Raw genomic sequence first — 20,881 nt, 5'->3', positions numbered from 1 at the left:
TACAGGGCATTCCACATCAAAGTTGTTAACTTTGTTGCCACCCTGCTGTGTAATCCCCAAAATATACTTGCAAACTTTTACCATTTAGGGATATTATTTCAGCGCTTCTTGCGCATCTGTTTACATTCCCCTCACCCGGCATATCCTAAACTTATAAGAACGCTACTACACTTGATCTTATACAAAAGGTTCTTAGAAGTGCTGTTTGGGGAGTAGCCTAGAGACAGGGGCTTGGATTGGCGAAAGCTCGCCTGGCAGCGGAACGCCAGCTCCATGCGCATCATGCGCTTCTTGCACATCTGTTTACATTCCCCTCACCCGCCATATCCCAAACTTATAAGAACGCTACTACACTTAACTTGGTGCAGGCTGGGACCGAGTCTGACCCTGGGGCTGGTCATATACTGCCGACGCAGAGAATTGCGGGGCCTACCTCGGTCCAGGTCTCAAAGGCCTACTATACCTCCTCCCACCCCTCCTCCACCTCCTCCTCCTCCGAATTACCATCCGTGGGCATGGCGCCATCAGTCGGTAGCTCTAGGCACAGCAGCAGTGCCGTCGCTAAGCGACAGCAGGCGGTGCTGAAACTGCTGAGCCTAGGCGATAAAAGGCACACCGCCCAAGAGCTATTACAGGGCATTCCACATCAAAGTTGTTAACTTTGTCGCCACCCTGCTGTGTAATCCCCAAAATATACTTGCAAACTTTTACCATTTAGGGATATTATTTCAGCGCTTCTTGCGCATCTGTTTACATTCCCCTCACCCGGCATATCCTAAACTTATAAGAACGCTACTACACTTGATCTTATACAAAAGGTTCTTAGAAGTGCTGTTTGGGGAGTAGCCTATAGACAGGGGCTTGGATTGGCGAAAGCTCGCCTGGCAGCGGAGCGCCAGCTCCATGCCAAGATCCAACTAACATAGTTTTAACTGCAGCACCTTTAATCTACTACTAGTTCACTGCCTCCATACATGGTCCCCTTATCAAACGAGCTGTGTCAGGCAGAATTTTGGGTTGTTTTCATGGCTTCCATGTTAACTTTGTCGCCACCCTGCTGTGTAATCCACAAAATATACTGGCAAACTTTTATCATGTACCGATATTATTTGAGCGCTTCTTGCTCACCTCCTTTGGTTCCTCTCTGCCACCCATTGGTTTGAAGCCTGAGTCCATTTAGGGTATGTCGCCATGACACTCTCTAGCCTGCTGCCGCTGCCTCTGCATGCCGTCCCCTATAGTGTCAGGGTCAATTATTGGATGTTTTAGATGCTATCTAGCTTCATTCTGTCACTCTGTCATGGCCATGCTGTTGCCCATAATTTTGGCATAATGGTGCGATTATGCAGCCTCAGAGGCATCCATGCATGCTGCCCCTGCTGTTTCCTGTCCATTTCCGTGGTGTTTCCATCCTTTTCTGAGGTTCCCAGGTGTTTGGCCAAGCTTCCCTGTGCAGAGCCTTGGTCCCCTTGAAAAATGCTCGAGTCTCCCATTGACTTCAATGGGGTTCGTTATTCGAGACGAGCACTCGAGCATCGGGAAAAGTTCGTCTCGAATAACGAGTACCCGAGCATTTTAGTGTTCGCTCCTCTCTACTTAAGACCTAATTTACTATGTCAGGCCTGGAAGTCTTCTCTAAGGCCCTGGCTACCCTGACAAGCGATCAGCATCCCACAACCTCAGGAAGGTTGGAGGGAGGTTGGAGGGAGCCCCCTTCCTATTGAGTGACTTCTCAGGGGTTGTCTGGTGGTTGAAAAACATGACTGCTTTCTTCCAAACTCAACACCACACCTGCACCACAGCACCACAGCACCACAGCACCACATCACAGAATTAGCTTCTGAGGCTGCGTCATTTTTTACCAACTAATCTCCATTGTTCATTGTTATGTGCCTCACTTCCACTTAGGTGGAAGGTGGACATGGCTTAAAGGACTCAATTTATGAAGTCCCGAAATCTTGCTTGTAACATCTTATATTTTAGTGAACCATTAAAAGGTATCACAATCTCAAGAAGGTGACTTTATTTGACCTATCAAAAGCAACAGGAATTTCTAATTTCTAAGGGACTACATGGCTGTATTTGTGGGAAATTATCCTCACACAGGTAATTTCTCTTTAATAACATGCAATTGAATAAATGTATGTATATGACAGATGAATTAAATGTCAATGTCTACATGGGAATATCCCTTTAAGTGTAGCTCAGTGCTCAATTTTGGAACAAAGTACTAGCATTATGCAGGTCAACCTGCCATAAACTTAGACAAAAGTTTCAAAAGTTGTATCCTATTTATCGGCCAGGACATCTTCTAGTCCAGTGATGGCGAACCTATGGCACTGGTGCCAGAGGTGGCACTCAGAGCCCTTTCTGTGGGCACCCAGGCCATCACCAGAGATGACTCCAGGTATCTTCCTGCAGTCCCAGACAGCCCAGGACTTGCTGTGCACAGAGCTATTTTAAAGTGACAGCTCTACCTGGGACTCTTTTCTGCTTTATTGGTGTCCTCAGGTGCTGATATGAATGAAATCTGTGACAGAGCAGGGAGTATAAATCACAAATAAAATTTTTGTGTTGGCACTTTGCGATAAATAAGCGGGTCTTAGTTGTAGTTTGGGCACTCGGTCTCTAAAAGGTTCGCCATCACTGTTCTAGTCTAATCTAAGTTTGCTCTGTTATAGAGTCAAGTCAGGTGTTGGACCAGCAGACCGGGAGTCCTTAAGTCATATTTCTGTAAGATGCAAGGACTTCCATTCACTGACCAGCACACTAGGGAGCATATTCATGTGCAGGGGATTAGACAGGATTGCTAAATAAGCTGAACCCTATTGTTCTTTAGTGACTTATACACCCCAAAATAAATAGAATCATCTGTACTCACAGGGATAGATGAAGCCATTATAACAGACACATACCTGATTCCCTTTGATGACACGAAGTAGATTATTATTATTATATAACTGAACCTGTAATAACAAGAGTATTAGAAAGGCCTCATGGTGGAAAGGGGTTTGGTGAGCACATGCAGCTCAGAATAGTAACATTTCCACAAATGGAAAGAAAAATATTTTAACAATAATTTACATATTCACATAAATATTTCAGGACGGGGCATCCAGACTCCATATCTCTCCTACAATGGTGGATATGGTTGTATATACGGATTGGACCAGATTAAATTCTACTGAGTAATGCTTCTGTCTAGGGCCTCTTGCACACAACGCTATTTGGGGGCCATGAGCTGGGGAGACGCATACCCTTTAACCATTTTAGAATGTATCAATAAGAAACAATGTAAAGAATGTACTTTACTTACTGCTCCAACATCAAGATAGTTTGGAATCCCAATAACCACATCTACAATGTATCAAAAAAATTGTCAAAATATGCAAATACATGTCATGCAGAAATAAGTTTTTCAAAGTGTCACATTGGTATTGAGTAAATTCCCTTTCAAAGTCACTATTGAACTGGAGAGAAAATCGACCACAATGTGAATTAGGTCAGACTGGAAGCTGTTTTCCATGTGTTGGTCTCTGGGAAGATCTGGTACAGGACTCTAATTGCTGGAGTGGAGACAGAAGTGTTATCACAGCTCCAGACCAAAGCTTCCAGATTCTAATGGGTCTAACAATGCACCAGGTGTACAATCCCTTAACCCCTTAATGAACGCCCTATCGGGATTCTACGTCGGTAATTAAGGGTACTTCTTCTGGCGCGACGCCTTTCTACGGCGCCGCGTCAGAAGAAGATTTCGGGACATCGGGTCAGTATAGTGCCGGTGTCGGGCTGTGATATCACAGCCCAGACCCGCCACTAACACCCGGGATCGGAAAAACTCAGATCCCGGGTGTTTAACCCCTTACACGCCGCGGTCAAGCATGACCGCGGCGTGTAAGTGTGTCCCCCGTGGATCGGACCCCCCCGGTGTGCTTACCGGGGGATCCGATCCCTCCTGCTGCTGCCCCGGGTCCCGACGAGTGACCTGAGGCTGTCGGCTCCTCTTCTCGCCGGGTCCTGCCTTCCTGGCAGGACCCGGCTGTAAGTAACTGAGCATGCGCGGCATGCTCAGTTACTTACACTATACACTGCAATACTTGCAGTGTAGAGGCTTGAATAAGCGATCGGATGATCGCTTCTTCAAGCCAAAAGGTGGAAAATATGTGAAAGTAAAAAAAAAAAGATTAAATCATTTTATAATAATAATTAAATAAATAAAATAAAGTCCCATAATCTCCCCAGTTACACATATAATGCAAATACAGTATATAAAACACAAAAACACACGAAAAATGTACATATTTGGTATCACCGCATCCGTATTAATCTGTACAATAAATCTAAATAAATATTGAACCCGCTCGGTGAACGGTGAAAAAAAAAACTACGAAAAACTTCCCGTAATATACAATTTTTCATCAAACACCAACACAAAAAATGTTCTAAAAAGTGATTAAAAAAAGCTACGTTCCCTAATATGATACGACTGAAAAGAACAACTCTTTTCGCAAAAAATAAGCCCTCAACCAGGTCTGACAACAGAAAAATACAGAAGTTATGGCCCTAAAAAGTTGTCAATAGTAAAAACAATGCAATATTCTCCAATGTTGGTTTTGCTCAGAAAAATTGAGCAAAGATAAGAAAAACTATATAAATGAGGCATCACCGCAATCGTAGTGAACCAGAGAATAAAGATAAAATATTATTTTTACATTACGGTGAGCGGGAGAAAAAAAAATGCTAAAAATCCAAAATAAAAATTGATGATTTTATTTGTGTCCCCCTTGAAATAGTTAATAAAATCTCATGAATAAGCTATGGACCCCCTAAATGAATTATCTATACATTGTATCTCATTCCGTAAAAAATAAGCCCTCATATGTTTGCATTACCAAAAAAAATAAAAATGTATAGGTAGTACAATGTGACAATACAAATCTGCAGTGAATGGCGCCTCCATTCATTCTATACTTGGCCGTGCGCCTGTACAGAAGTTTACCGCCACATATGGGGTATCAGTACACTCGGGAGGAATTGGGCATCAAACGTTGCAGTGCGTTTCATCATTTAATTTATTCTGAAACTGTCAGTTTGGCCTAAATGAATGTATTTTCCCAAAAAATTCCATAGTTTCTAAATTGCAGGTCCATATTGTTTTAACCCATGTGAAACACTTAAAGGGTTAATGGACTTAATAGAAGTTGTTTTACATACGTTGAGGGGTGAAGTTTCTATAGTTGGGGTTTCTATAGTTGAAGTTTCTATAGTTGGGGTTTTACTATTATTTAGGCCTTACAAAGTCACTTGGAAGCTGAGTTTTCCCTCAAAATGTGAGTTTTGGCAATTTTCATGAAAATTAGAAAAATGGCACCTAAAGTTCTGCACCTCATAACATCCTAGAAAAATGACCGGAAGCATAAAATATCATCTCAACATAAAGCAGACATTCCGTAAATGTAATTTATCAAGCTTTTTGGGTAGTTTTACTTCCTGTCTGGAAAGCAGAACATTTCAAACTTGGAAAATGAAGACTTTTTACAAACTTTTGCCAAATTTTCACTTTTTTTCAGAACGAATCGCAAAACTTATCACTTAAATTTTATAACTAACATGAAGTACAATGTATCACGAGAAAACATTCTCAAAATCACCAGGATATGTTAAAGCGTTCCGAAGTTATAACCAATTATCGAGAGACATGTCAGATTTGAAAAATCGAGTCTGGTCATTGAGCTGAAAACTAGTGTCAGTGATAAGGGGTTAAAGAAGGGTGTGGAGCAGTCAGAAGTGACTCTCTACCTGGAGACACAGAAGCTGGACTGTGTGAGAGCCGCACGTGAGTGACACCGGGTTACTGAACGTATGTTTCATGCTGGCAGGGAGAAGCCCTCCAGTGGCTAGTGAGGGCTGCCAAGTGTATAGTTAGAGTCGGACAGGCAAGGGTTTTGTTTGATGCTTTGTTTGTCCTGAAACCATAGAATGAAATGATGCAGAAAGGCCACATCTAGAGATGAGCGAGCATACTTGTCCGAGCTTGATGCTCGTTCGAGTATTAAGGTACTCGAAACGGCTCGTTGCTCGGATGAGTATTTCCCCTGCTCGAGATCGAGCATTTAATTAAAAAAAAACACTGTGAAGAACAGTGAAGAATAGAATAAAAACAGTGAACACAGGATCATTTAAGTGAAAAACACAGTGAAAAACACAGTAAAGAATAGATTACAGATGTTCGGCACATCTGCTTACTTGTCGGAAGATACGCGCGGTACGGCGCAAACAAAATAGTATGTGAAGAACAATATATATATGTGTGAAGAACACATTGAAGAACACAGGGAGTAGCACAGAGACATCGGGGAACAGGACAGAGACACCGGGGAGCAGCACGGAGAAACCGGGGAGCAGCACAGAGACACGGGGGAGCAGCACAGAGACACCAGGGAGCAGCAGCACGGAGACACCGGGGAGCAGCAGCACGGAGACACCGGGGAGCAGCAGCACGGAGACACCGGGGAGCAGCAGCACGGAGAGACACCGGGGCGGCAGCGCGGAGAGACATCGGGGCGGCAGCGCGGAGTGACATCGGGGCGCCAGCACGGAGAGACAACGGGGGCGGCAGCACGGAGAGACATCGGGGGCGGCAGCACGGAGAGACATCGGGGGCGGCAGCACGCAGCACGGAGAGACATCGGGGCGGCAGCACGGAGAGACATCGGGGAGCAGCGCAGAGAGATCGGGGACACTACAGTGGAAGAAGAGGAGCGGATCCCCGACAAGTAAGCAGATGTGCCGAACATCTGCAATCTATTCTTCACTGTGTTTTTCACTTAAATGATCCTGTGTTCACTGTTTTTATTCTATTCTTCACTGTTCTTCACATCTGCTAACTTGTCGGGAGATAATATATGCGCGGAACAGTGAAGAATAGATTGTAGATGTTTACATACATCTGCTAACTTATCAGAAGACATTCTTTTTCAATTAAATAACACATTTTATTCCCGAACCATGGTCCCTTTGAAAAATGCTCGAGTCTCCCATTGACTTCAATGGGGCTCGTTATTCGAGACGAGCACTCGAGCATCAGGAAAAGTTCGTCTCGAATAACGAGCACTCGAGCATTTTAGTGCTCGCTCATCTCTAGTCACATCCTTTATTCTGCATCCTTATATCCTTTTATAACACATATAAGATAAATGTCTGGATCTATGAGTATGTGTCCCTGGTTTATTGTATATTTGTTAGTAGATTTCCATTACAGTATGGAGTAGTAGCCTTTACTCCATTTTACCAGATGTGGTGTCACTTCAGTTCATAAGATGTGTATGGTATTCTAGTGCTAATTTATCTAATACCAGTACTCAGGTATAATACGAGTTTTTTTCAGGGAAATAGATGGACCATTATTTCATATACCCTACAACCTCTAAATAGTATACATGCACATATCATAGCAGCGCTCAGTAGAAAAATGGTTATGTTACAAGATATAAATTGATCCAAAATGTGAGCTCAGTACAGACCTGGATTGCTGTCATCTGAGAATTTACCATAAGCTACTGAGAAACCTGCAAGCAGATAAGACAATGATGTGTTACTCAATTATCCGATTTTGAATTTAAAAAGTTGAAAACTGTCCGGAGGCAAGGAACAGGTGGGGAAGTCAGGCCTCACTGGATTTACAAAATAAACACAATCCCACTACAATTGGGGTCAAGTGTATTGAGGCTGAAGCTCAGGGTTTTCCCAACATAACCCTATTTCAATTTATAATCGTTTAAAAGTTGAACCATTTTGCAAATACAAGTAATTAAAAAAAATATCAGTGTTTTAAAGATTTTATTCAAATTTTCTTGGCGAGAGCCTTAGGCCTCTTTCACACTGATGTTGTGTGAAAAATGTGTAAAAACCTTAAGTTTATTGTTGCATATTAAAAAAGACAGACATAGTAACAAAAAAAAATGTGCACATGGAAAACAGCTGACGCATTTTGGACCCCTCAAAACAGGCATTATTCATACCTGGCAAGGACACCTGAATAAGAAAACATGAACCCTGAGTGTGTAGAGTGCATATGTTTGTGTAAAAGCAGCCATACAGAAGTATTTCCCAAGTTTCTTAAATGTACTCAGGTTAACAAAATAACACATTCTCTAATTCACTGTTATTAACCAAAATACAGAATTTCACATATATCATTCAAACCTGTCTCTATCAGTCCTGGTGTACACAATTTCAGTTTCCCCTGGTTTCTGAACCTGTATCTTCTGACTTCAGCAGCCAGCTGGGTCAGCAGCCATCTTGCTTTTCTGTCCGAAGTTGTGTAGGCAATTCAGGGAAAATCAGCGCAAATCGGTAATATTCGGGTAACCCAACGGAAAAACGCGATTCGGCCCCTTAGTAAATAACCCCCAATGTGTCTGCTGAGAGAGTCCCCGCCCACACTCTGGAATTAGGAGTAAAATTGAAAAGTAAAGGGTTAAAAATTATCTTTATTGTGAACACATCACTAGGGGATTGAAATTTGAGAATTTACTTTCATGGGAAAACCCTTTTACGTTGCCGTTGGCAATGGAAATGCTCAGAAATGCATGAACTTTGTGGTGTGGCACTTGTCATAAGTCCACCTATGGTTTCCATATTGTGGCTGGCACAGTGCTTGCATGGAAAGATACAAATATGTATATGGTATGTTTATGTGAAAACTGCCCCGCACATGCCACTCATTCATTAACCCTGTATGAAGGTGGCTTATAGGCTAAAACCTATCCGAAAGGCCCACGAGTCTGCTGTATTATACAGAGACCAGGGCCGGCTCCAGGTTTTAGTAAGCCCCTGGGTGACAGAGCCCTAGTGGGCCCCTTTATGGGCCACCCTCCAGTAGTCACAGTGCCCCCCCTCCTCCTGTATACACAGTGCCCCCCCTCCTCCTGTATACACAGTGCCCCCCTCCCTGGCCCCTGTCATGTGACCATGACATCATCAAAGGTCCTTCAGCCTCCGGGGAATGCAGTGAGTGCAAATGCTCTCATCGCGATCTGTGTCCGGAGAGGACACAGATCGCGATGAGAGAGGAAAGGAATCTCCCGGGCAGCGGGGCAGATGTCCTGCTGACCCGGGGAGATCCGTGGGTCCGGATGGGCCCCTCCAGTACCCCGGGGCCCCGGCACTTGCCCGGGTTAGCCGGGTGCTGGCGCCGGGCCTGACAGAGACAACTGCCATTATCAGCCGCAATGGGTGCTGGCAATGATTGTGGGTACAGGCGGTCCCCTACTTAAGGACACCCGACTTACAGACAACCCATAGTTACAGACAGACCCCTCTGACCTCTGGTGAAGCTCTCTGGATGCTTTACTACAGTCCCAGATTGCAATAATCAGCTGTAAGGTGTCTGTAATGAAGCTTTATTGATAATCCATGGTCCCATTAGAGCAAAAAATGTTTAAACTCCAATTGTCACTGGGGCCAATTTTTTTTTTTGTCTGGATCTCCAATTATAAAAGTTTCGACTTGCATACAAATTCAACTTAAGAACAAACCTCCGGACCCTATCTTGTACGTAACCCGGGGACTGCCTGTATTTTTATAAATATTTAAAGCATTTTAAAGTTATTAAAGCATAACTAAAACTACACTGCTCCAGAAAGTGAAGGATACACTAAAGGAGACATCCTCAATCTCAACGTATAAAATATTGAAGTTGTAGGTCTGGATTTGGAATGTCACTCAAAATCAAAGTGGAAAATCAAATTCTAGGATGATCCAATTTTACTGGAAATTTCTCAAGACAAGGAAATGAGGTTCAGTATTGTGTGTGGCCTCCACGTGCCTGTATGACCTCCCTACATTGCCTTGGCATGCTGCTGATGAGGTTGTGGATGGTTTTCCGAGGGATCTCCTCCCAGACCAGCCATCTCCTGGACAGCCGACAGTGCAACGTGATGTTGGTGGATGGAAAGAGACATGATATCCTGGATGTGCTAGATTAGATTCAGGTCTTGGGCGACCAGGTAGGCCAGTCCATACCATCAATGCCTTGATCATGCATGAACTGTTGACACACTACAACCACATGAGAATTGTCATCCATCAGAAGGAACCCAGGACCCATTGCATATGATCTCCTTATGGGTCTAAGGATGTCATCCCAGTAACTAATGTTTGGGTACCTCTGGCTAGCACATGGAGGGCTGCGCTGTACTCCAAAGTAATGCCTACCCACATCATTACTGACCCACTGCCAAACCGGTCATGCTGCAGGATGTTGAAAGCATCAGAACGTTCTGCACTCTGTCTACAGACTCACATTTTTCACATGTGTTCAGAGTGAACCTGATCTCATCTGTGAAGAGCAAAGGGCGGCCAATGTTGAATGTGTCAATTTTGTCCTTCTCTTGCAAATGCCAATCGCATTGCATGTTGTTGAGCTGAAAGCACAACATCAACTTCTGGATATAGGGCCCTCAAACAACCCCCATGAAGGGCTCTGGCACTGCTCCCCCTGTTCCTCCTTGAACTAATGAGACGGTAGCTGTCCTGCTTTTGGGTTGTTGCCCTCCTTCGCCACCTGTTGTTCTGGCTGGTCTCCTGGTATCTGCTCCATGCTCTGGACACTGCATTGACAGAGACAGCTAACTTTGTGCCACACAGCTCACATGGATGTGACATCCTGGATTAGTTGCACTACCTGAGCAACTTCTGTGGGTTGTATACACTGCTTCATGCTATCTTGTGGGGCAAGAACAATGACAAAATGCAAAAGTGACTAAACGACTAAAAAAGTATGAAAGCAGGGAAATGGTCTGTGGTCACCACCTACAGAACCAGTCCTTTTATAAGGGTTGTCTTTCAAAACATTGTCTATTCAGTTTACACAACAGCAGGAGAAACCGATTCATAATCAGCATTGACACTTAACTGGACAGGTTGATTTCACAGAAGTGTGATTGACTTTGAGTTACATTATGTTGTTCAATTCATTTTTTTGAGCAGTGTATACAAATTTGGAATCTCTGTGATTGGACAGACCCTTGAAATAAACATGCCATTTGAGCTGCACAATGAAAGCTCTACAAACAAAACCTGCAAAAAATGCTGCATCTTTTCACTTTATGTGGATTTTTTTGAGCTTTCCAGGACATTGTACAATTAAATGGTTCATCCCACATAAAACGACGAAAAAAATTAGCTTTTTCTGTAGTGAGAAAAAAACAGTAATGGGAAAATAGCAAAGGGCATGGTTTTTAAGCGGTTTAAAAATATATTTGACCACATCACACATATAGAAATTGACATACTGTAGGCTGTTGCACAGATTAAAGGGCACTCTGAATTTTCTTTCTAGCCCCCATGGTTGTTGAGATCTCTCTTTGCTCATCTAAAGACTGTGTTCATACAATGCATTTACACATAATTTTAACAAAATGTAAACACAGTGTGTGAATGCAGCTAGAGAGATCGCACTGGGTCGTGCAACACTGACAAGAGCAGAGATTGCACTGCAGACAGTGTGATGTCTTTGACTACTTTCACAAATTACAATTACATTGCATCAACATTACAATTACTTGTATTTAACACAGTGTAAACTGGTAACAGAATGTAAACTCAATGAGTGAATACAACTTCTAGAGGAGTATAGAGGCATCACACAGTGGCTTCTCTGACACTGCCAGACACTGAGAAGATTAGCGCAACATATGTCCCCCTCCTCCACTCCAGCACATCCTCTCTGAAAGTGTAGAGGATTATAATGGTCAGATACCAGGACTGATATCTTAGTAACTGTGGGGGACAGGAAGAAAGTTGCCCCTACAGAATGTAAATCTCTACACGCATGAGATGGTGAAAGTTCCTCTTGTCTGAGATGGTCTGTTCCAGTCCCATGCAAACTAAAATAATGTTCTGCACTATTTAATTTATGTACAACTGATGTGGGTAACAAAGTAACATATAAAGATTGATAAGTACCTTCATATGCATCAGCTGAAACTGTAAACTCAGGTGATGTGTACAGGTTACGGAAACTTTTCAGCGTGCCCATGGGAGCATTCTGAATTGAAGATAGGGGCACAGTCATGAAGAGTCCTGCACAGGTCAAAAAGAAAAATCAAAAGTGAAAATGATAGAATTTAAACAATCAGATTGCCCTGCTCATACCACATTACTGATGGGGCCAATCACTGGCAGTGTTTATGTGCTTGTGCCAAGGTCTATGATTGGCTGCAGCAGTACCCGGCATAAACAGTACCGTGATATCAAGAGAAGAACAAGTGGTCGGCACTGGAAATGGCAGAAAGAGAAGGGTTTTTTTTTTATTATATTTCCGCTCACAAGTTAGAAATTAAAGTTGACCACTACATTAAATGGACCTTGATACCAGCTAAATTGTTTTCCCACTTTTACTTACCCATAGATGATAATGCTGTGTTATGTACGATGTGTATACCAAGAAAATCAGAGCAGGTCATAGAAGCCAACTTACCATCAAAAAAGAAGCCGGCTGGTGCCCCTGCTAACAGTGCGCCATTCTGAAGAAAAAATACAGGATCCTTATGGTGAATAGTGCAAAACAGCAGCTTCACATCTACCTTTATAGCTATATAGTCCTTAGCGGCTTGTAGTGTAGATTGCTGATTCAAAGACAAGTATAACTGATGTAATCCACAATCACAATAAATTACCTTGCTTATTTCTGCGCTGAATCCAAGCTCACAGTCACGCTTATCATTCTCTGTGTAATGATAGGTAGGACAAGGTATGTATCAGTACACACGTACTATGTATCCTTCATAAAAAGTACTATACACTGGCACTTGCTAATACTATAGTGGTTTTCTTTGCAGCAGTCACTAGATTTACATCAAAAGCAAGCCACCCGCCATCATAACATCTACGTCTAGTAGAGAAAATAGAAACAATTCCAGACTATTGCTGTCTATGGTTGTGAGGCTGCTCTAAAGCATATCACTAAATGCTGTTAACAGATCTCAGGCAAGATGCCAGCCCCATAAACATGGACAGAAAATTTAATACAATATTCTACAATCAGAAAATAATAACACATAAGTAAAAACGTGATTTGCTTCCCTCTACAGTTGTAATATGTCAAAAAAGGATTATGGCAATACATTCCCTTTAACTCCCAAACGACATGTCATTTAACTGTACTGCACATGTCAAATAAGTGTGTATGGAACTAACTCAGCCTGTGAGCCTGCTCCAAACACAGTTACCCAACATGTAAGGCCCCTTTCACACTTTCGTTTTTCACGCGCGTTTTCTGCGCGTGCTTTTGACGTGCAGAACTTGCATTGCACTCTGACCCATTGTAACCAATGGGTCTTTTCAGACTTGCATTTTTTTCACGCACACACGCGCATTTTTTTTTAACGCACGTTTAAATCTCGACATGCTCTACTTTTGCAAGTCACGCGCGTGAAAAACGCGCTGTACAAGTCTATGGAGACGCATCAAAAACGCATTGCAGTCTGAGACACTTGCAAGTGCAATGCAAGTGCAATGCGTTTTTCACACATCAATTGCCATAGAAAATATAGAGCTCAGTCCTGAGTCCATTTCACGCGCATTTTCTGCGCATGAAAAACGCATTGAAATTGCATCAAAAACGCACGTGAAAAACTGAGACACTGAACAAACTCTGACTGAAAACTGATTGCACTCTGATGCAAAATGTGCGTTTTTCACTGACCAAACCCTGATCGCACCCTGATCAGACTCTGACGTGATCTGCAACGCAAGTGTGGAAGGGGCCTAAGTCCCCTACTACCTACCCTTCCTGTGTACATATATAAATTTAGTATCCACATAATCACAATGACCCAAAGCATATACTAAAAACCTTAAAAACAAAGCCCACAAGAAAATGGCACATAAGCGTTTTTAGTTCACTGCATTTGAATTTTTTCCCAACTTCCCAGTACACTGCATGGAACATGTAGGTGGGAGAAATGAAAAACTCACACGTACAACTCAAGTACAAACTATGTATGTAATCAATAAATGTACTGAAAATCTATAAATTAAATGCAAGATTACTAGTTTTTATCAACTAAGTATTACATTATTTACTAAGCAGAATGATAAGGAACTGCCCTGATATCATGTGACGCAGATAAATATAGATTATAAGCAGTATATCAGTCCTACTATAATGCCTGAGAGCGTAGGTATACTCCACGCTGGCCACACGACATGGAGCAAATTCATAGCTGTTCTTCAGATCTGTAGTCAGGTAACAGGCCCCCGTTGGAGTTTTCCCAGACTGATTAAATCTGTCTGTATTACTCTGGAAGGTAAAGTGCTGCAAGGGCGCACAAGCCTGGAAGGAGATATTGAGAGGCAGGTCATACAAAGTAAATATGGATTAGACTACGAATTAATTAATTAATTAATAAGTGGGGTCTCCCAACTATTAATAAGGAGGGGGCATGACCATGTTCAGACTGTGGAAACAGACTTGCATGACTTGTATGTTGGTCTGATCCCACAGACTGAGCACATTACATAGGGAAAGGGTCCTTGCATCATTCAGAAATATGATGCAAGGGCTCCTTGTCCACTGATGGAACTGCAGTGTTGGGATTGTAAGCATTTCGAGGGAATATTCTAAAAAGTCCATTCATTATACTGGGACAGCAACTAACTTACAGCGATTATGTCCCATGTGGCCTAAAGAAGTCTCATAAATAAGAAAGGACTATAGGACCATTCTTGACAAGTGGCAGCTCCTGCATGAGTTGCCTGGATTACCTCTATCACACTACATCATGCGCTTTCCCACACAATCCAGAATCAGCCATTGAGAGCCCCCAGGACATAACTTTACATGCAGCAACATAATATATACAGCATCATATGTGATCTTACCAGAATATGGTCCCTCCAGGTTCTTACTGTTGCTCCCAGCCACTGGTTAGACTTAAACACCTGCACTATCTGATTCCTTGTGTCATATATGTCACCTATAGAATAGATACAGCCAGGTGAAGTGAAGAAACAAACAAATCGCTAACCTTGGGGCTTATAGCACAGGATAACCTTCCATGTGTGAGTCATGTGATGAAACTAATTCTAAGTGGTTCAAAGTGAAGGTTTTCAACAATTGTGGTTGAATCAGATGTAACTATATTTTAAAATTAAGGTACTTTCGTCTGTGTATGCCACTAAAGAATTTTCTATACAATCATTTAATAACTGCATTAGTAAATAAGTTGTGTATCTGGCTCAATAAAGTGTATGTAACCTACACTATGTAGGCAGAACTATTTGTTCATTTCTTTCAGAGGAGACGCATCAAGTGAGTCACTGCTATCGAGTTAACCCTCTCTCAAGGGGATGAGGTTGGGTCTGAATTCTTCATACAAGAAGTCCTGGGGGTTTTAACAATAGGACAGATTTCATGTGCAGATTTACTGTGTAGATCAACAACTGTGATAAACAACAACTCCTTTAGTAGTGCGGAACACATTCTTACATTTCCCTGTAATTTACATACATTCATTTATTTACGTGTTGGAATAAAGGAAAACCTTTTCTTAATCTAATTTTTTTTTGTTTTGATGTCGCATATATCCCCTATGGAATAGATACAAAATTACTAGCCTCGCTGACGAGGATATGAAGAGCCTTAGACTTCATGTATATGGCTGCTTACAGCACAGGATACACTCTCTGGGGGAGATTTATAATTTGCCGGCATCCAAAACTAGTTCTACGCAAAAACTATGCAAGTGTTCAAGGTGCACGTTCGCGTGGTCTAGCTAGTGCGCAGCCATTGGGCAGGAACGCTCCGTACTTGCCCACTCCAAAGCCGGCTATGCCCCAGACAAAAACGTCTATGCATGCAGGATTAATTAAAACATGGACTGGAACAGACTCCATTATAGTCAATTGTATCTATTTGGCTCTATTAGTTACCATTATTTTCATTATTCCAGTAAGTTATTTTTGTTGTTATATTTCTATAAAAAAGCAGAACAACGGAAAAAAGTGTGAACACAGCCGTATCCTCCTTTAGAGCACTGTGGCTTTTTAGTGTCTCTGTGCCTCTATTTGGGTTCCTGTACATTGTATATGTACCAAGACAAAGGGACGTGTTATATGTACTGATACTATACACAATATAAGTGACAATAAGGTATCTTTATTAGTATTTACATAAACCAATTATATGTGTATGTCATACCCCTGAGGAAGCCACCAGGCTCGGTGGCGGAACGCGTGGGAAGCCAGCCCCCATCTACCCTATACTCGGTGATATTTTTTCATTGCCTTTGCCTTACATATGCATGATGTATTTACTATGCGTAATACTTATATTATTATATTATAGTTTTATTCTCACTTGTTAGGCATTGGTCACTTTGATTAGACATTAGGGTAGTTTGGACAGCAACCAAATTGCTTATTTTTTGCACATCATCGTACGGTTGCTTATAGCAACAAGTGCTTATCTTTTTGCACATTATACACTCACCGGCCACTTTATTAAGTAGACCTGTCCAACTGCTCGTTAACACTTAATTTCTAATCAGCCAATCACATGGCAGCAACTCAGTGCATTTAGGCATGTAGACATGGTCAAGACAATCTCCTGCAGTTCAAACCGAGCATCAGTATGGGGAAGAAAGGTGATTTGAGTGCCTTTGAACGTGGCATGGTTGTTGGTGCCAGAAGGGCTGGTCTGAGTATTTCAGAAACTGCTGATCTACTGGGATTTTCACGCACAACCATCTCTAGGGTTTACAGAGAATGGTCTGAAAAAGAAAAAACATCCAGTGAGCGGCAGTTCTGTGGGCGGAAATGCCTTGTTGATGCCAGAGGTCAGAGGAGAATGGGCAGACTGGTTCGAGCTGATAGAAAGGCAACAGTGACTCAAATCGCCACCTGTTACAACTAAGGTAGGCAGAAGAGCATCTCTGAACGCACAGAACGTCGAACTTTGAGGCAGATGGGCTACAGCAGCAGAAGACCACACCGGGTGCCACTCCTTTCAGCTAAGAACAGGAAACTGAGGCTACAATTTGCACAAGCTCATCGAAATTGGACAGTAGAAGATTAGAAAAACGTTGCCTGGTCTGATGAGTCTCGATTTCTGCTGCGACATTCGGATGGTAGGGTCAGAATTTGGGGTCAACAACATGAAAGCATGGATCCATCCTGCCTTGTATCAACGGTTCAGGCTGGTGGTGGTGGTGTCATGGTGTGGGGAATATTTTCTTGGCACTCTTTGGGCCCCTTGGTACCAATTGAGCATCGTTGCAATGCCACAGCCTACCTGAGTATTGTTGCTGACCATGTCCATCCCTTTATGACCACAATGTACCCAACATGGCTACTTTCAGCAGGATAATGCGCCATGTCATAAAGCTGGAATCATCTCAGACTGGTTTCTTGAACATGAAAATGAGTTCACTGTACTCAAATGGCCTCCACAGTCACCAGATCTCAATCCAATAGAGCATCTTTGGGATGTGGTGGAACGGGAGATTCGCATTATGGATGTGCAGCCGACAAATCTGCGGCAACTGTGTGATGCCATCATGTCAATATGGACCAAAATCTCTGAGGAATGCTTCCAGCACCTTGTTGAATCTATGCCACGAAGAATTGAGGCAGTTCTGAAGGCAAAAGGGGGTCCAACCCGTTACTAGCATGGTGTACCTAATAAAGTGGCCAGTGAGTGTATGTCTTTGCTGCTATATTGAGACCCAGCACTGGATAGTGCTTTTAATTGTTTTTAACTGGTTTGGCATACACATATAATTGGTTTATGTAAATACTAATAAAGATACCTTATTGTCACTTATATTGTGTATATTATCAGTACCTATAACACGTCCATTTGTCTTGGTACATATGCTATGCTTTTTTGACGTGTGGTACCTTATCTGGCTTCTATCTATTTTGTAAAGATTCCTGTACATTGTGCCATGAGCATGTGGCCTACTGCAAACTTTAGGCTTGCCATTCTTCCGCAGCTAAGAGCTACCTGTAACTTTCCAACCCTAACTAAATGAAATATATAGTGTGCGCGGAAAAAAAAATTTGCCTCACAGTAACATAATACTGTTAATGTTATGGCAGAGGGAAAGTTGATAAAAGTTCCCCTAAGAAGGACATCTTCCCTACTTTTATCCTGGTCTCCCTCATTGGATAGATGCCAATATTTCACCAGCCCCATAGTATTACTGCACCTGTTGGGTCAAATAGTATAGAAGAGCATTCATTGTTCCCTGCCTGCCATGGACACAGGAATACTCCTCCACCACTGATGACACCAGGCTGGGATGTGTTGGCTTTTGGAGCACCCACGACAATGCTTAACCTGAGGGAAGAAGATAGTGTTAATTTACTACAATGATATCATAGTGTTAATGCCACATATTCTTAATAATAAGAGATGTAGAATACGACTGACTAAAGCAGTGAAGGCAAACCTTTTAGGGACCGAGTGCCCAAACTGCAACCCCAAAGCCCCCTCATTTATCGCGAGGTGCCAACTAAAAATAAAGCAGTAACTTATTGCTCCTTGTTCTTCAACAACGTTCAATCATACTGGCCTCCTGAGGACACCAACACAGTAGAAAAAAGCTTTAGCTTTATTCCAGGGTCCCTCTGTACACAGAAAATCATGGGACCAGCCGGAGGTCCTCCAAAGATAATTTGGCCCTGTCTACACATTCCCCTCTTCTTACAGTCCCATGTACATATCACTTTAAAATATCACTGAAGGCATCATCTTTTAAGTTGTTTGGAACTGCAGGAAAATTCTTTCTTTCCAGTCCTGTCTGGAGTGCTTGGGCGATGACCCGGGTGCCCACAGAAAGAGCTTGTAGTGCCGCCTCTGGCACCCGTGCCATAGGTTCGCCACCACTGGACTAAAGATTTGAATCAGACAGGGCCCTGGCCAAGAAAAGCAATGAATAAATCTGACCTGTCTCTTGGATTATATCACCCCAGGCTATAAACCCAAAAACTATGTATATAAATAAAGAGGAAAATGAACTGAAATTCACCCCAATAATAGATGAGCATAAAACATCTTGCCTCAGATTAAAACAATCAGTACAGGACTGAAACATGAGAAGATGTAGGTAAAATTACTTTATCACAAAATTTGAAGACGATTTCATACAATATACAGTTATCACCATTTATCTACACAACAAATGGTAAGTGTATGATTACCGGGGGTCCAATTGTCAAGGAAACCTCCAATATCTAGGATGGGGGACCAGAGTTCCTGTTCCTCCTTACCACATGGCTTCTCGGCTGTCTCCATTATACCAATGGACCCTGCTCATACCTGCTCAATAACCTCACCATCATGGCTCCTAGTTATCATACATGTATCAGCTATCCAGTGCATAGACAATAAATGTAGATTGCTGAAAAAAAAAACCTGTTTAGGGATACATTTTGACATCTCAATGCTGGTCCCCATATTGGTCTGCTACTTGTGCAGAACAGTGCAGAAGATATAGATGTGATCATAATGAGGATCCATTGATTCACATGGGAAGAAACAGTGAACATTATTAGTAACAGTCCAGATTAGTTTTTAATCTGTGTAGAGCAGCAAATCCTCATGTGTAGTTACAGCTCTGCATCCCACTGCCAGGAGAAAGGGGTGAATATCCCCCCACAGAAAATGTTCCAGCAAGATAAAAAATAGTGAATAAGTAACAGGTTTTAAGCACAGTTTTGGAATTGTAGTAATCAAATCAAAGAAACATTTTAAGTAAAGAAACATTTCTTGAGAGTCTGTATACAGTATAATCTTACAACCAAAAGTGAAAGCAAAGTAAAGAAGCAGAAATCTTTCTGGTTTTAAAAACAAGTATTTTCCAACTTCACCGATCCCTTTATACTAGGATTGCGTGGTTGAAAGATAATCCAGATACAGGGACCATTATCTAGGAAGCGTCACAGGTTACACTCAAAAGTCTCGGCTGGATTCCAGCAATAGTCTATTTCAGTTACTTACCCCTTGTCTCCAGGCTCATAGACATCAAGGGAAAAACCAAAGTAGCTGCCTTTGGGTCCAGAGAAGGTTTTGGGATTCTGGGTCTCCAGGTTCAATGCATGACTGTTCAGGAAGAACATAGGCAGCAGGTGGAACAACATGGCGTCACCACATCAGCAACATCTGGGCAAAAAATATGAAAAATTGTTTTTCATCTCTTCTATTGTTCCATGTATTCTTAACTTCCATTCCCAGGCCACTACCAGAGTCCTATCATCCATTCTCAGCTCGATACCTACCTCCAGAAGACTCTGCCCATCAATCCTCATGTCTATATGTGTCTCATGTCTTATCTTTAATGCTGCACCACAACTTCCTCAGGAAGGTTACACCCCCCCCCCCCCATGTCCGAAATGTGTGTGGTAATTATTAAGTACTTACAGGCCAAGGCATGAAGAGAGGGGACTCTATAAGAGAGAGCCTGTCATGTATGTACAGACATATAGGGGCACATTTACTAAGGTCCTTGCGCCATTTTCTGTTAGACTTTACACTAAGTCTCTGCACCACAATTGTGTCGCACACAACCGTTTTGTGGTGCGGCTGAACTAGGCATCACAAATTAGGGGGCAATCCAGTACTCATTCGGACCGTGCGTCAGATTTATCATGCAAAGTCCAACAGAAATGAGTCGAACGCCCCATGATAAAGGTGCACTTTGCTGGAGCGGTGCAGGGGGCACCAGACTCATGAAGAACGGGCGCCACAAATCCTGAATCTGGCGCCCCCTGCACACTACACAGGCAAACTACATTTAGTAAATGTTCCCCATACTGTATGAAAATTTATATATACATTCACGGTGAGAGCACTTGGGGGAGACAAGGGGGA

At 42.5% G+C, this 20,881-nt stretch overlaps 1 protein-coding gene across 2 annotated transcripts in view; it reads right to left on the bottom strand.

The window, feature by feature from the left end:
- ITGA2B (integrin subunit alpha 2b) overlaps nucleotides 1–20,272 on the bottom strand; it is a 46,362-nt gene extending 26,090 nt beyond the window's left edge. The window contains exons 1-11 of one of the 2 annotated variants that reach the window (XM_072111244.1): nucleotides 20,254–20,272; nucleotides 20,012–20,173; nucleotides 18,219–18,349; nucleotides 14,890–14,984; nucleotides 14,170–14,341; nucleotides 12,684–12,733; nucleotides 12,485–12,530; nucleotides 11,971–12,087; nucleotides 7,524–7,568; nucleotides 3,317–3,357; nucleotides 2,916–2,966 (exon numbers count right to left, since the gene is read on the bottom strand). In XM_072111244.1, the coding sequence (XP_071967345.1) occupies nucleotides 2,916–2,966; nucleotides 3,317–3,357; nucleotides 7,524–7,568; nucleotides 11,971–12,087; nucleotides 12,485–12,530; nucleotides 12,684–12,733; nucleotides 14,170–14,341; nucleotides 14,890–14,984; nucleotides 18,219–18,349; nucleotides 20,012–20,151 (888 nt within the window). In that variant the 5' untranslated portion in view covers nucleotides 20,152–20,173; nucleotides 20,254–20,272. The other variant, XM_072111243.1, reaches the window with a different exon arrangement.
- Nucleotides 20,273–20,881: the final 609 nt, after the last annotated feature.

This window comes from Engystomops pustulosus, chromosome 6 (genome assembly GCF_040894005.1).
Source record: "Engystomops pustulosus chromosome 6, aEngPut4.maternal, whole genome shotgun sequence".
NCBI classification, from domain to species: Eukaryota; Metazoa; Chordata; class Amphibia; order Anura; family Leptodactylidae; genus Engystomops; species Engystomops pustulosus.
Note: the sequence above shows the minus strand (reverse complement) of the source record. Positions and strands in the feature narration are given on the sequence as shown.